This window comes from Myotis nattereri (assembly GCF_964212035.1).
Source record: "Myotis nattereri genome assembly, chromosome: 3".
Classification (NCBI taxonomy): Eukaryota; Metazoa; Chordata; class Mammalia; order Chiroptera; family Vespertilionidae; genus Myotis; species Myotis nattereri.
The window spans coordinates 137653490-137670204 of record NC_138077.1 but is presented as its reverse complement, the minus strand read 5'-3'; the positions used below and the strand labels follow the sequence as shown (position 1 = coordinate 137670204).

At 41.0% G+C, this 16715-nt stretch overlaps 1 protein-coding gene across 1 annotated transcript in view; it reads left to right on the top strand.

The window, feature by feature from the left end:
* The window catches only part of KIF13A (kinesin family member 13A), a 209267-nt gene that overhangs the window by 155538 nt on the left and 37014 nt on the right, over positions 1–16715 (top strand). The window contains exons 12-16 of the mRNA XM_081087734.1: positions 143–273; positions 7726–7812; positions 7912–8078; positions 14227–14437; positions 15811–15973. Coding sequence (XP_080943860.1) covers positions 143–273; positions 7726–7812; positions 7912–8078; positions 14227–14437; positions 15811–15973 — 759 coding nt within the window. The remainder of the gene's footprint in view (positions 1–142; positions 274–7725; positions 7813–7911; positions 8079–14226; positions 14438–15810; positions 15974–16715) is intronic.

The following is a 16715-nucleotide window of genomic DNA, read 5'->3' as shown; positions in this document are numbered from 1 at the left end:
AGAAGCAAAAGAAGGGCCCTTGGAGCTTAGGAGAGGGAAAGGCAAAGGGAATGCACCAGGGGAAAGGGAGAGGGAGACCGAAATGCACTAGGAGTGCTCCTGAAAGCAGCGGTTTTTACTTTCTTTAATACTCTGTTCCTAGGACCACACGAGGGTGGGAGCAGATACCTCCCAGGACATCCAGCTCTTCGGTATAGGAATCCAGCCTGAGCACTGCGAGATTGACATCGCCCCCGACGGCGACGTCACTCTTACTCCGAAAGAAAATGCAAGGTAAGGAAAGTGAGTGGTACTGAACATATCACGTGTGCCTTATTTTCAGAAGGAGAAGACTGCCCCTTTCTATCTTTTACCTCACTTATGTCAAAGTTAAGGCTACAGTGGGCCCTCGGGTATCGCTTTCCGGTTATGGAGCTGGATAGCATCAAGTCCAGCACCAGCTTTGGGGCAGTCTGATTCTGCCTTGACTAGCTGGGCGGACTTTGGAGAACACACATTGTTTATCTAAACTTCAATTTCCTCTTATGGTAAGTGAGGCTAATGGTAGACAAAACATGTAAATCCCTTGGCTCAATGCATGACACATAATAAATATCGAATAAAATTAGTTGTTACTCAGTTTAACCATTGTGTAAAAACCAGTTAAACAGCTCCATTGTTTTGAAAAATTATTAAACTAGGCTATAATATGTAAAAATTGGAGAATTGACAAGACAATATATTTACATTTTTATTTCTATTAAATGATATTCATTAACACACAAATACTGTAATTCAGAACATTCATATTTATGAGAAAAATGTTTTACTCATTTCAAATTATTCTCTTAATATTGGCCATATAAATGTCTAAGTGATAAAAAAAACTGAGACTAATAAGAGCATACCTGGTGCATGAACATTTATAGATCTTATAGTGATACTAGAGGCCCGATGCACGAAATTTGTGCAAGGGGCTCAGCCCTCGCAGTCCCGGCCGGCCCACACAGCCCTGGCTTCGTCCAGAAGGTTTTCTGGACAGTCATCTGGAAAGTTGTCCAGATGGTCGTTCTGCTGTTCGGTCTAATTAGCATAGTAGCTCTTTATTGTATAGGATGATCATTAAAATATTTAATGGTGAGATGATACTATTCCTTAATTTTACTTATTCCAAGTTCGAATAGTCTTTAGCCTTATACTATATCCTCCTCTATTAGAGGCTCTGAGTGTGTTTTTAATCCTCACCTGAGGATATGTTACTTTGATTTTTAGAGAGAGAGAGAGAAAAACATTAATGCAAGAGAGAAATATCAATTGGTTGCCTCCTGTATGTGCCTGATGACTGGGGATCAAACCTGCAACCTAGATGTGACCCCGACCAGGAACCGAACCTGCAGCCTTTTGGACGACACTCCAACCAACTGAGCCACCCAGCCAGGGCTGGATTTTTTTTTAATACCCCCCCCCCCTTTTTTTTTGGCTTTATTGAAATTCTAGGGGCCAGTGCACAAATTCGTGCTCCTTGAAAGGAACTGTGGGCCACGAGGCTGTGGTGGACACAGGGGTGGGTTTCGGCCATCTTCCGTGCCCCCACCCAGCCCCTCCTGCCATGGCCCCTGGTTCCCTGTCTGCTGGCAGCCCCACCACTGCCACCACTGCTCCCATGTGCTGATGGTGCCGGCCCCACTTGCACCTGCTGACAGCATGGAGCAGGGGAGGTGGAGAAGCCCTCAGGGGCAATCAGGGCCGGCAGCCACCGCTCACACCTGCTAACAGTAGCGGGTGCAAGCGGCAGCTCCAGTGCCAGCTGCGAGTGCGAGCGGAGCCAGCGCCGGCAGCTGACAGTGAGTGCGAGTGGTGGCTCCAGTGACAGCAGAGGTGCAAGCGGGGCCGGGGCCAGCGCTGGCAGTGGGTGCAAGCAGGGCCGGTACCGGCAGCAGGTGCAAACATCCAGCAGGACCATGGCACGCGGGAGCAAAGAATTTACAGTAAACCACAAGAGGCTCACCCCGATGACAGCGACCAGCACCCTGCCTTGGCCTGGCGCCCCCACTCACCTGCTCCACCATCCCACTGTGTCCCACGCTCTCCACCTGCTGCTGACACCCACCATGTTCCACATGCACCCCCTGGTGGTCAGCGCACGTCATAGTGACCGGTTGTTCGGTTGTTCCATCCTTCAGCCTATTTACGTATTAGGGTTTTATACATATATAGATAATCTATAATAATAAAAACATAATATGTTAATTAGACCAGACATCCTTCTGGACGACCTTCCAGACTAAGCCGGGGCTACGAGGGAAGCCTGGGTCTCGGGTGCCTGCCGGTGGCTGGAGGGAAGCCCGAGTCCCAGCTGCCAGAAGGAAGCCGGTGCCGGCAGCCTGGGGAAGGCAGGCCTACTCGTGCACAAATTACGTGCATTGGGCCTCTAGTTAACAAATAAAATTATATATATGTACAATATGATGGTTTACTCATATTCTCTTCAAACACTGTATCTAAAAAATGATTTTAATCAGCAAATTATTTTACCCAGTTTTAATTCCAATTTCATGTCTTTTTATCCTATTCTTCTTTTTCCTCCCACCCTGCCCAATCTCTTCCCTTCCTGGAACCTCAGGGTAGCAGTTTACTCATTCAGCATGCTCCAGGCTCTGTGCTGGGAATGCCCAACTATAGGAATCCAAAGCCTGGTGGAAGAGAATGTATAGAAACAATATTTCATAGGAAGCAATTATTATACAGGAAGATAATGCTTTTTCTAAAGTGATCTTTATAATCTGCAAATCTGATCACTGCAGAAGTGTGGGGTGTTTGTAGGACTGGAAGTGTGGGGAGGTCAGTTAGGGTATTTATTGTAATGTTGCTATGGGTCCACAGCAAGTGGCAGTAAAGGTGAAGAACAAAATGTATTTGAGAATTATTTGAAAGTCAGTAAGTTTCAGTGATCTGCTTGGGGACAGAGTGGGGACTCAGTGAAGGAAAAGGAAAGTCAACAATGATTACAGGATTTTATCTTGGGATACCAGATAAACATAAACAGTGGTGCCACTAAACCAAAATAAAAAATACAAGAGGAGAAATCCATTTGGAGGATGATAGGTCTGAGTCGTAATGAGTTCAATTTGGGATACTTTGAAGTGTCATTGGGATGACGACATGGAGACATCCAGTAGGACATTTGTTTTATGGCTATAGAGCTACTAAAGATAGAGAATTTGGGCATTATCAGTATAGCCTCTCGAGATTGTGTAATGTGAGAATTAAACCAATGTTTTGGGAATGGTCTGAGGATAGTCCTTGATGGAGGCTGAGACAAGCGAATCAATAGAGTTAACAGCAGGATACAGTCTTCGGAGCTAAGGGAAGAGAACATTTTAAGGAAGGAGAGGTCAAAGTAGAAGCTAGAAAGACTCTATTGGATGTGGCAATTAGGAAGACACTAGCAACCTTGGGGTATTTAGGTACCATGTAGTTCTGGGTATGGAAGGAACAATGCAAAGAAAAGAGAATGGTAGGTAAGGAAGTAAGTCAAGAGTCTTGGTTGTGAAGATGGAAATAGGAATGAGGACATACTGAGAGGGACAGGGGGTTAAGGGACTGTCATTTCTTCAAACCTATTTTCAAGTCCACTGATTCTCTATAGTTCTGTCTTACCTGCTGCTTAATCATTCTATTAAGATCTTAATTTAGTGTCTTTGTTTTTCATTTGTACAAGTTGGAGATCCATTTTCAAATATGTTCTCTATTGGTAGTCTTGTTTTTGACCCATTGTATGCCGTTAATGATTTTCACATATTTTATTGTCTTTGATAATTTTGTTCTTTGAAGTTGTTGTGGCCTCATTCTGTTATATCTGCTGAGAAGTTGGCTTCCTAAAGCAGTTTGTGATTTCTTAGATTCATTCATCTTCAGCAGTTTATCTGTAGGAGTATCATGGCTGGGTGAGGGTATATAAATTCCTGGGAAGAGGTTTAGTATTTGCTTTTTCCAAGCACTTGTCCACCTAGAAATTACTTTTTATGCTAATTTCTTGGCTTAGGTACACTTCTAAACCAATTAGTTCCCTTAACTTTTTTCTTTTTTATATTATTGTAATAAGAGCATATTATAAATGGCAAAGGGATATATGTGTGTTCAGGGGCACCCATGTGTGTGCATGTGTGCGTGTGTGTGTGCATGCGTGTGAGTATATACCTAGACAGGGTCCTCTAAAGATTATCACAAAAGTTAGCAATATGTGAGGCAAAGCCTATTGTCTGCCCCTCTCATTTACTCTGGAACTGTTCTTAGTTTCATTCTAGAATAACACTGCCCAGTAGAACTTTCTGAGATAATGGGAAGATTCTATAACTGTTAAGACCACTTTGGTGACCACTAGTGACATGGTGCTCTTGAGCATTGAAATATGGCTAGTGAGAATGAGGAGCTGAATTTTTTAAATTATAATTCTGAGTTTAAAATAATAAAGTGCACAGAGTGACACATTTCTAGTATTGACCATACTGCTATTTCTAGAATTTCTGAAGGAATTTAGATACCTTAGGAAACTGTATTTTCTGTAAAAAGTGACTAATGAGCCCTGGCCCTTTTTCTCAGTGGTTAGAGCATTGACCCGCAGACCAAAGGGTCTGGGGTTTGATTCCCAGACAAGGCCACATACCTCGGTTGCAGGTTCTATCCCTGACCCCAATCGGGGCGAGTGTGAGAGGCAACCAGTCGATGTGTCTCTCTCACATTGATGTTTCCCTCTCTCCCCCCCTCTCTCTTTTTTTCTCTCTCTCCCCCCTTTCACTCCCCCTTCCTTCCATACTTTTTCTAAAGATCAATGGAAAAAATATAGTCAGATGAGGATTAAAAAAAAAGTGACTAATGAATTTTTGTTTTTTAGGTAGAAAAGTATGCCATAAAACTTTTCAAAAAAAAAAATCATTATTTGGCAAAAATGTGTACATATATATGTATACTTATGTATATATGTGTAGACATACATATATATTCTTATCTCATTTTCCAGTTTTGCAGATGAGTAAATTAGTCCATAATTCCAAATATATGGGACACAAGCTTTTGAAGCTCGAGTTACAATGATGAAAGTCAACTGGTTAATAAGAATAGAGGGAACCACACCCGGCCAGCATGTCTCAGTGGTTGAACGTCGACCTATGAACCAGGAGGTCATGGTTAAATTCCCAGTCAGGGCACATGCCTGGGTTGCCGGCTCAGTCCCTAGTGTGGGGCATGTAGGAGGCAGCTGATCAGTGATTCTCTTTCATCATTGATGTTTCTGTCTCTCTCACCCTCTCCCCTACCTCTCTGAAAAAAAAATTTTTAAAAAGGAATTGAGGGAGCATGTTAGTGTAAAATATGCATACCAAGGTTTTATCATGTTTGTGTATGACAGATTACAAAAATTTAAGACAGTATTTCCAGAGTATTTTTATAAATAAAAACCTAGCCACTTGAATTTAAATGTTACTACAGAGGAGTTATTATTCCCATATGTGAGTTCACTTCTTCCATAACTCTGCTTTAGAGTCCTATAAGTATTAGGAGCCAGATAATGATATAGGAGAAAAATAATTTATTGAAAAATTAAAACTCAAAATAATATTCATTATTTTTCTCCATCAAACGTCACCTGACAGTTTTTAGTACATTAAATTTTAATTAATTATCCCCCTTATTTTTTGTTTTGTTTTAATATACCAGCAAAGTGTCTCTTTTTGTTTGTTTGTTTTGTATATAGTCATCTTTATTATACTTCATAAATATATTAGAAATGGATCTTTAATTAAAAGACATCCCGATCCTCATGGGCTTCTGCTTTCTGTTCATTCAGCTGTGCAGTTAGAAAATCAACTTTGAGGATGGAAAAGGCCAAGTATCATTTTAGTTTTAATTTTTTTGCCCCCTAGATCCAAGAGCCATACTGTCTTAGTAGACCTGCCCATGTTCATTCCCTTCTGTAATTCCTTATAAGTTTTAATGAAACATTCTATTAGCCTGCCAGTTAATACAGATCTGGGGCTATGACTGAGAATTTGCATTTCTGTCCTCCTGTTCCCTTGTTTATGCCAAAGGACAGTTACTTACTTACCTTCCAAAAATAGTTATCATCACTTTACCAACTCTCTCTGTCACATGGAGGACCCAAAAAGCATTGTCAGCTGCCAAAAAGTACAGTGAGGCTCCTCTTCTTTCCCCAAATCAAGTTATTTGGAATCTTGACTGAAGGCAGACACCATGAATGTAAAGCAAAGGTCTTCCTGTAAACGCCAAAATCTCTTTCTCAGGAAACATTTATGACAAGACCAGGTTTTCAGCATTAAAAATTCTGGAGGACTTTTCCTTTTCCTATAAAAAATGTCACAGTGACTATTTTTTAACCGTGTGAAAGGATCAGTTGATAAGATCTAACATGAAAGCTTTTCCAGTGGGTTATGCGGACTGCTGACATCATAGCCCCTTGACAGTAAGCTGTAATTGAGTTGCAACGTCAGAAAAGCTGCCACTGCTGAAAGATCACCTACGAAGGTCCACAGCGCCAAGTGACCTATTCAGAGTTTGTTTTAGACAAGTCAGAGATGCACAGGCCAACACAGACCCATTTATAGCAGGAGTGGAGAACCATTGTTCTGCCAGCGGCCATTTGGATATTTATAACCTCATTCGCAGGCCATACAGAATTGTCAACTTGAAAATCAGCTTGTTATATTTGGTCAAGCATTTAATTAACTCACCCCTAATGCCTTGGTAGGGACAGACCAAATGATTTTGAGGGCCTTCTATGACCCCGGACCGAACAGAATTGCCCCTCCCCACTCCCAATTGTTAGTTTTGCTTTACAAGATGTTTGGTTACTATTTTGGATTTAAACATGGTATTCTTTTTATGTTTTCCTTGTTTTTATTATGGAAAATTTTAAAGATATGAAAGTGAAAAGCATGGTATAACGCATCCCATATATCCATAATCCAGCTTCAAAATGAGCACCTCATAGACAATTTTGTTTTATTTACATGTCCTCCACATCTCTTCCTTCCTCCCCTCTGGGTTATTTTAAAGCAAATCGAGATGTTATATCTTTGCATTCATAAATATCTCAGCTTGTGTCTCTAAAATATGAATATTCTTGCCCTAGCTGGTTTGACTCAGTGGATAGAGCATCGCCTGCGGACTGAAAGGTCCCAGGTTCAGTTCCAGTCAAGGGCACATGCCCAGATTACAGGCTCGATCCCCAATAGGGAGCATGCAGGAGGCAGCCAATCAATGATTCTCTCTCATCATTGATGTTTCTCTCTCTCTCTCCCTCTCCCTTCCTCTCTGAAATCAATAAAAATATATTTTAAAAATAAATAAAATATGAATATTCTTAAACATCACTTTAATACCATTACACCTAAAGTAAGTAAAAGTAATTTCTTACTAATCATTATATATTCAGTCAGTATTCAGATTTCCCCATAAATGTTCTTTTTCAGATGTTTTTTGAAATCAGGATCCAAATAAGAGTCAACCATTGTCATGGGTTATTGTGTGTCTTCGATCTCTTTTAGCCCGTGGATACTTCCCCTCACACCTCCCCCATTTTTTTCTTGCATTTAATTTGTTGAAGATGCCTAGTTGTTGGTCCTAGACTTTCCTGTTATCAGCAAGTCTCCCCAGTATTCTCTTTAGCTACTGGGGCTGGGTTTTGTGCTCTGTACCATTCAGCTGACATTTTCCCTGGTGTTCCTTCAGGTCCTGTGTAAATGGTACCCTCGTGTGCAATACCACCCAGCTGTGGCACGGTGATAGAATCCTGTGGGGAAATAACCACTTTTTTAGGTAACATCTTTGTGTTCACTAATATTTTCATATACATTTTTTTTCTGTTATCTGAGTGCAAAGCAAGTTGATTCTCTCTAATGGTGAAAAACCCCACAGAATTAATTTACCTAAGAGGAAACGGCGAGATTGGTTGAAAGACTTCGAAAAAGAAGCAGGCCCTCCAGAGCATGACCTGGATGCAGCCAGTGAAGCTTCTTCGGAACCAGACTATAACTATGAATTTGCACAGATGGAGGTTATCATGAAAACACTGAATAGTAACGGTAAGGCCTCACTTCAGAGTTCTTTGTCTTGGGCAGTTCCTTATCTCACAGCATTCAATGAGGGATAAGTATGTATAAAGTTATTGTGCCATCCTGAACACTTAGGCACAGCAAATTGCTAATTCCTTAAAAAGGCCATAAGTGAGGGGCTAATGAAAGTATTCTAGGACCTGGTCGGCTCCCTCAGGTGTAACCAGGAAGAGGGTGGGATCTTTTTGAGACCTCTTGTTTCCAAGCCAGTTGTGGTAAGATTTCCATGGTCCTAGAGTACTGAGTGACTGTGATGAATTTCTAATCAAATTTCCCCTTGTTGAGCCTATAATTTCTGAGTCCTTCAGAGCATGAAAATCACCAGGAGAGTACTAATCCTGGAACGTCAAATAGAGTCTGATGGAGAGATAAAAGTCACAGCACTTTACTCTAAACTCAATTGGAAATGATACCTCCAGAGAGACTTATTTTTAAATGATGGCTAAAACAAAAGCCTTTATGGGCTCTTTGCTTGACCTACGCTCAGCCTGTCTCAGATCTTTAAGGAAGAGAGTCTCCTTAAAGCATTATTTCTAGTTCCCTCCTTCCAGAAGTTTTTCAATGACTTTATTAAGGTTCTTCCTATCTGTGTGTAAAAGAAAGTTCTTTACCTCCTTTGTTCTTCTGTGCTCACACATACTTTTGTGAGTTCAGTAAAATACACACCAGATTTTCCCCTTGCTTGCTATTTTATAAATCTACTCCTTTCTTTTCCCATCTCCCAGTCTTCCAGTCACCACACTTAGTACCTGGGAACTAGATGCAGAACAGGGAAGTTCTCTTACTACCAGGCACAGACTGCATTTCTAAGACCAGGACTACTTTGCACGGATATAGTGAGGCTACATTCAGGAGCACCTGAGCAAGTTGGTTCTGGACTTTGTCCAACCTCATTTTCCCATTCTTCTGTTCTTTGGATACTTGCGGATCCCTAATTTGAATGAAGAAGGGACCCCGGGAGCCCCCAGAGCCCTATGACGGGTAACCTCTATCTGACAGGGTGCTTAAGGAGTATTGTGGTTTTCACAGTCAAGCTTTCTCCTTAAATATTTATTTCCTCACTCTACTCTGAATAAGCCTATCTGGGGAGAATTTAAATATGGCTAGTGAATTGTTGGTCAGATCTCTGGCATATCAAATTGGAGATTCTGTTGCAAGAATAAAGATTTTTATCTTTGGCTTTAGCTCGGTAGCTCAGTTGGATAGAGCATCATCCCGATATGCCAGGGTTGTGGGTTCGATCCCCAGTCAGGGCACATGCAAGAAGCAACCAATGAATGCATGTATAAATGGAATAACAAATCAGTGTTTCTCTCTCTCCTCTCTAAAATCAATAAATAAAAATTTTAAAAAATATTTTTATTTATCTCCATGGATTTTCAGCCTCAAGGACCCCTCTTTTTAATTATAAAAATAGGTAAAATGAAGTAAAGGCCAGATTGAGAAACAGCACAATGTAGCAATAGCAAAAAAGGAAGGGGAAAGATAACTTCATTACTAAAGTTTGATGATTTCTCCTTTTAAACATTGTTAATTACAGTTAGGGATTAAATTAGCTCTTGGAGCTTTTGACACTGCAGCACAGGGTGGACCACAGCTACAAATCACTCTTCAGTACACTCTGCCACTTGCTCACCAGGTGGGAGAATTCCAGACATTCAGGCATGGGGGTCACATTGACAGATCGTTTAACAACCTGTGTGAGCAGCAGGCCTCCCTGGAATGATTTTTAGAGGCCTAGAGAGACACAGGGTGTGGCAGGAGGCTATAGCTCCAAACTCCAGGTGGAGGAACTCCCATTCTGTAATTCGAGGAGGTTGCAGAAATCTAGATGTCTCAATCCTGTAATTCTGCGGAGCATCAATCGAATTCTGTATCATCCCATATCACAGGTCTCTAATCTAATTGTTACCTTCTTGTCATATGCATAGTGAACCCCTGAATAACCAATGAGTATTTAGTCAGCATTCATCAGTTCCTTCAATCCTCGGCCAAACCAATTCGTCATCAGTGGCCTGCCTCCTGGCATTAACATGAGTTACTCATTTGTATTCCAGATCTGACCTTGCTCTCCAGTGTTGATTTTGTCTGTTTAAAAGTAATGTTTTCCCCTCCCTTCCCCATGGATTACCCAATTTCATTGGTGAATGGGCTTCCCAATTCTGAGGCACACAGATGTGCTCTGGTGCAAGTACTGAAATGCGGGCGGCTGGACAGTGTTGACGCGATGCACCTCTGCTGCCAGGTGGCTTCCCGATGATAAGCCTGTCTGCCTGGTGGTCGTCCCCTTGGTGGTCCTATTTGAAGATTCTCTTCCCTCTCCTGTGGTTTCAGACGAAGCTGCTCCACAAACGCTGGGATAAAGGTTTTAACTGATTGGCATTAGCATGAGGGAGCGTGACGGGGTTTTGGCGGTGCTGCTGAGCGATGCTTGTGCTCCATGCTTTGGCAAAAGCTAACGTGATTGGGAAGCTGACCTTTTCTGCCTGTTTCTTGTTTAAGGGACGTTCCCTTTTTAATTAAGACTCCTGCCTCCCCATGTCCCAGCTCCACTACTTTCCCCGTGGTTAAAATCTGGTAGCTATTCTTTCCCTCTGCATCCAACAGCACAAGTGTTACTGGCATTATTGCTCCTGTTGCTGATGGTTTCATTACTGTTGACAGCTGAGCAATCACAACATCTTATTTCTATATATACATTTACCTGCATTATCCCAGTAACAGACTAGAATAATGTCTTTTCGAGTCACTAGGGGAAATAATGATTGAAACTCAATTCATTCTAATTAAGAGGAAGAGCAATTCTAGTATCTGTAGACAATAATGCTTTCTTCCTAAGGGTTCAAAATTAGGAATCAGACACCCATCTGATTTCACAGAGTGGACGGTAGGTCTAAAGAGCAATTAAGGGGTGGTGAAGGGTCATATAGCCCACTTATTCCATCTAGGATTAAAAGGTTTTTTTCCCCAAAGGGATTTATTTCCCTTCAATTTAGTGCCTTGAGCCTCCTGGTGTGAATGAATCTTAATTCTCTTTATCACTTAAATGCCCTCCAACTACCATCACCTTCACCACCACTCTCTTTTTTCCATCTTGGGACAGACAAGTAAGTTTGAGTTCATTTCATTTCATAGTTACATACCAGGGAAACAATAAACTAATGAAGAAGGGAAGTGCTCTGCCCGAAGTCACTGTGATCCTTTTTCTTTTCCTAAAATACCAACCTTTTGGTATCTTGGCCTTAGGCGCCAGGCTCAGTGAGTTTTAAAACAGCTCATTCAATAGGAGGAAAGTGATAGGGGGAATTAAAACTGTGGGCAATCTCTTGGTAGTTGATTGGTCATTTGAGAATAAACCAAATACTCTTTGGCTTCTGTCCTAGGCTATCTTATAGAGTCAGATGGACTTGCTGATTAGGGTGATCTATTTTTAAAAAAATATGGGTACTGATAAAGGCCTGAAACTGGTTAATTAATTTGAAAAGAAAATGTTATCAAATATATGTAAGAGAAAGGTGTTTCCAGACATGTGTTAGGATCAGAAGTTTAAAAAGAATACCCTCAGCCACTGAACCTCCACCAGGGCTGTGTGGCATGGCCAGACCCAGAATCCCAGGCAGGGCTCACCTGGCCAGCTGTATTGGGGCAAGCGCAGGGGGGGGATGCTTTGGGTGGCTCCGTCCTCCATATCTGCACATTGATTTGTGGCCACTGACAAAGCCTGGTGAGTGCTGGGGGTGTCGGTCATGGCAGCTGCTAAAGCAGTTTAAGCAGCCTCAGTCACATGCCTCTGTGCGGTGGGGAACCTTCGGGCAAAATCCCTCTGCTTCAGTCATTTAGGATCATGTGCATTTCTACACACCACGGACCAACAAGTAGAAATAAAGATGAAGTATCTTATTCAGTGTCTTTTAGCAAAAACCCTAGCATATAATGTTATACAATGGTGTGTTTTCCAGTTTTCTCTCTCTAGAAAAGATTCGCAAACACCAAGTTGGACTCTTGAAAATAAGGCTGTGCATAAATGTAAATGGATAATGAGGACCTTGTTTTGTACTTTTTAAACTTAAAATCTAAATAGAGCAATAAAATATACTATTTGAGAAATATATATTTTTTAATTCTAAGAGACCTTTCCTTCTCTAGCCCTTACAGCATCCCTCAAAAAAAAAAAAATTCATATTATTCACATTTTTTTGGAAGTTTTAGGTTATGTTAGTTCTAATGCTTTGGGGTACATATATTTTTACTCTATAGGAAATGTCCACTCAGAGTGTGCCTGTCTGTAGGGTCTTTTTTTTTTTTTTTTTTTTTTTTGAACTCTATGTCAGGACTCTATAAAGAAAACCATTCTGCTTTGAAAAAAAATGCTGAATTTGAGAATTTTATATTAGCAAAGATATAAATTTTTTTAAAAATACAGGGTAGGGCAAAAGGTTTATAATTATGAGTACGTGAAACACAGAATTTATTTTTGTATTAATAGTTATTGTTGTATTTTTTGTATGAATAATTATAAGCCTACTTTTGCCCCATCCTATATTCTTTAAGAGAGTACTAATTCTGAGCAAAACATTGGAGGTGAGAAGACTACACTAATTTATTATTAAGTTTTTGTCTACCCCAGCCAGTTAGCTTTGGTCTAAGGTCAGATTCAAGCTTAGGTCAGCTACTTAACCTTCCTGAGCCCCAATCTTTAAAGTGGAAATGATACCACTCTTAGGTTTTCTGCAAAGCTTTCATGAGATGATGCACGCATAGGGTATATCCCTCTACTTGAGATAAAGCCAATAGCTAATAAATCACTATTGTCATTGCAATTGTTATTTGTATTAAAACAACTTAATACACTGTGCATATTGTGATATTTTAATTGCTTTCTACTTTTGGTTTTGTATGATTTAACCTTATTTTTTTCATCTAATATGCTCTTCTTTTTCTTAATGCTCATGTAGAAAATTAGTACAACTTACACATTTATTTTCCAAATTGTTAAGGACCATCTGGAAAAGTAGCTATCATCAGGTATTATACAAAATCTTAATTTCCTACTCTTATTTTGGAAGTTAAACTGAGAGTCAATATGTAGAAATACAACACAAATAGGACTGAGTAACAGGCAAGTGTGTTCATGTACAAGGAGGAAGTTAAGCCCCAGGCTAGTCTGAGAATATGGGCACATCTCATCTAGGTCCCCTGTACTGCAGTGAAATATTTATGTGATGGTGGTTTTCCAGAAGGTTTAACATACTGTTTCCCTACAACCTACTTACTTAGAGATGCCAGTAACATTCTTTTTGTATATGTGGTCAGTGCCTTAGTCTTTCTCCATGGCTTTGAGTTCATTAGTCGTTACCAATGAATGTCCTCCCTCAGCCAGTGAACTCCTCAGGACCAAGTCTTACCTACATCGCAGCCACCTCTAATCATAGAATGGCCCCTTTGAGCATGACCTGTCAGTATCTCTATGCCATTCACCCACGTGCACATTTCTGAGCTCTAGATCTGCAACAGTAAAAAAAAAAAACACACACACAAAAATAGCCTTTTATTTTTGTAAGTGAATTACCCTCTTAGTTATTAGCACCTGAGAAATTGCCCGACCCTATACTCAATCAATATTTTGGCTATGCTCTATAAATTTTGTTCCTCTCACAGAGAAATTCAGGAGTAGTGATTTGTGGTTAAAATCAGAAATAGAAACCCTTTGTCATGTACCAAAACTGAATGCTAAAAGGGCATAAAAATTCACTACCATAACAATCAAATCTTGTGTGGCTATCTATGCCCTGTCCTCGATTTCATGACGTTTTCTCCCAGTGAATAAGACACCATCCCCTTCTCCGCTTCTCTCTGCTTATAGTAGGTTAATGGCCTAACAATAGGACGAGATCATCAAATTGAAGAAAGTAACATGTTTACATAGAGGAAATTTATCTAAAATGTCAGTGTAAAGGAAACTGAGAGGGTTCCATCTGAAAGGGCCGCTCAGGCCTCTCTCAGAAGCACAAGGAAAGGCCAGATTCTGGGGGAGGAAGTGTATGGTTCTTGCTGAAGCAGCACAGGCAGGCGCCTGTCTTAGCCATCACTGAAGACGCCTTGTCCCTTGGCTCACCAGACCCAGTTCAAAATGTGGTGCAGGTCCTGGAGAAACAATACCTGGAAGAGAAGCGGAGTGCACTTGAGGAGCAGCGGCTCATGTATGAGCGGGAGCTGGAGCAGCTCCGCCAGCAGCTCTCCCCGGAGAGGCAGCCCCAGAGCAGCGGCCCCGACCGCCTGGCCTACAGCCAGACAGCTCAGCAGAAGGTGACCCAGTGGGCAGAGGAGAGGTAAGCATGGAACCCGATCAGCCAGAGTCGAGGCTCAGGGCCGTGGGGCTTTGCGGGAGGATGGTGAGACATGGAAAGGGGGACAGACCTGGCACAGAGGGAGATCTTAGTCCCATATCTGGGTTGTTAGCAATTGGCTTTCCTTCCCAAGGATACTGTCCATCCTAGTATGTTTGTAGTTAGTTGTTAAAGACACACCACCACCCCCTCACCTGCAGTAAAAATGGTCCCAAGTTTGAAGACTTAGACAGTTAGGTATTAAAAATGGAGGTAGAAATTTTCACTCCACTTGAATAATTCTTAGCATAAAAGCCTTTCTTCTTATTTTTTATTTCTCTTACTTCAGATTCTATTTAAATATAATTTAGTGTTAAGAAGTCTCTTAAATGTAAATTTTTTAAATTATGACTTTAAAACATTTACCTTAGCCAAAAAGCTGAGAAGCAATGACTTTAAACCATTTATTTCAGAACCGAGGTAGCCCTAGCCAATTTGACTTAGTGGATAGAGCACTGGCCTGTGGACTCAAGGGTCCCAGGTTCAATTCCAGTCAAGGGCACATACCCCGGTTGCGGGCTTGATCCCAAATAGGGGGTGTGCAGGAGGCAGCCAATCAATGATTCTCCCTCATTAATGTTTCTAACTCTCTCCTCCCTCTCCCTTCAATAAAAATATTTTTTTAAAAAAAAAAGAACTGAGGTAGTAGTGGAAGAAATGGTAGTGATAACGACAATAACAAGAGCAATAAAATATTGCTAACTTCTGTGTTCTTACCACATCTAAACATGGTCTAATTATATTTAATGCTCCTAACAGCTCTATGCCATAGGAATTATTATCTCTGTCTTATAGATCAGGGAATCAGTTTAAATATTCTATCTCAATCACCCATCTAGTGAGAAGCCCAGAATTTGAAAAAGCCAGGTGTGTCTGTAGACCCATTAATAAACTCCCTTTGTTATAATAATAATTAATAGGACTAAAGCAGCATCGGACAGTTACTGATCATTTATCATGTGCCAGTCACTAAGTGCTTTACCTATATTTATCTAATCTTCACGTCTGCTGCTGTATTTTACCATTTTCACTCCCCATCTCACACATGAGGAAACTGAGGCAGGGAGGTTAAATGACTTGCCAGTCATTTAGCTAGTAAGTTGGGCCAATGAGATAAAAGGCAGAGCAATCTGACCTCAGATGTCCTACTCTCACTCTTGCAGTCACGCTGCATCTCTCTCTAGCAAAGAGATGATTAACTTGAGCCACATCCAGGGAAGATGACCCCTGGGAGGAGACAAGGGGACTCACTTAGAAACCAATTGCCGTTTCCTTTGCTTTTCCATTTTCTCATGTCCTTTTCTGCTACACCACAGGGATGAACTCTTCCGTCAGAGCCTGGCAAAACTGCGCGAGCAGCTAGTTAAGGCTAATACCTTGGTGAGGGAGGCAAACTTCTTAGCCGAGGAAATGAGCAAACTCACTGACTACCAGGTGACTCTGCAGATCCCTGCTACAAACCTCAGTGCCAATAGAAAGGTGAGAATGAGAGCAAGGTGTGCATTAGTGAATCCTGTAAGATGGACTGTAAACCTGACCTCCAAGATAACCTCCCCAAGGAGATCTGCAAGTGAGCCAGAGTTTTCATTCTTCTTGAAACTTCTGCTACAGACCTTCACTTGTATATATGCCCTTAGATATGTTATGATCAGAATACGAGAATTTGGGTGGCCTGAAGGGGTTGCTAATTTAAATGCTTTCTTTAAAACTAGAAATATGTATAAGTAATCCCACCTGCTTGTCTCTTTTGTATAAATGCCCCCTTCTGAAATGAGGGTTAGGTTTATGTTTTGTTGAAGTATCAGTTTCAGAATTAATTCTATAAGAAAGGAAGACTGGTATGCTGTCTTTACATTCACAGAGCACTCTGCAACCATTTGGATGTTTCCCATCAGTTCAACTTGAAAATTTTTCTCTTTAAGGAGAACTTGGAAAAAGAATCGTTTTTCATCCATTCATTATCAAGCCAGAAATGAGCGAGGGAGTGTCTCATCAGTCTTCTGGGTTGTGGTCATTTGACCAAGTTCTTCTCCTTTGAGAAATGTATCCTCAGTCCATGGTCATAGAAGTGAACTTAAAGCGTAAACATGCTTTTTGTATAAGGATGCTTATCATAGTGTCCTTTATAATAGCAAAAATGCGAGATAGCCATAATATTGAACAGTAGAATAGTCAAATAATTAGTCCATCCAGATAATGGGTAGCTGTGCTACCTATAAAT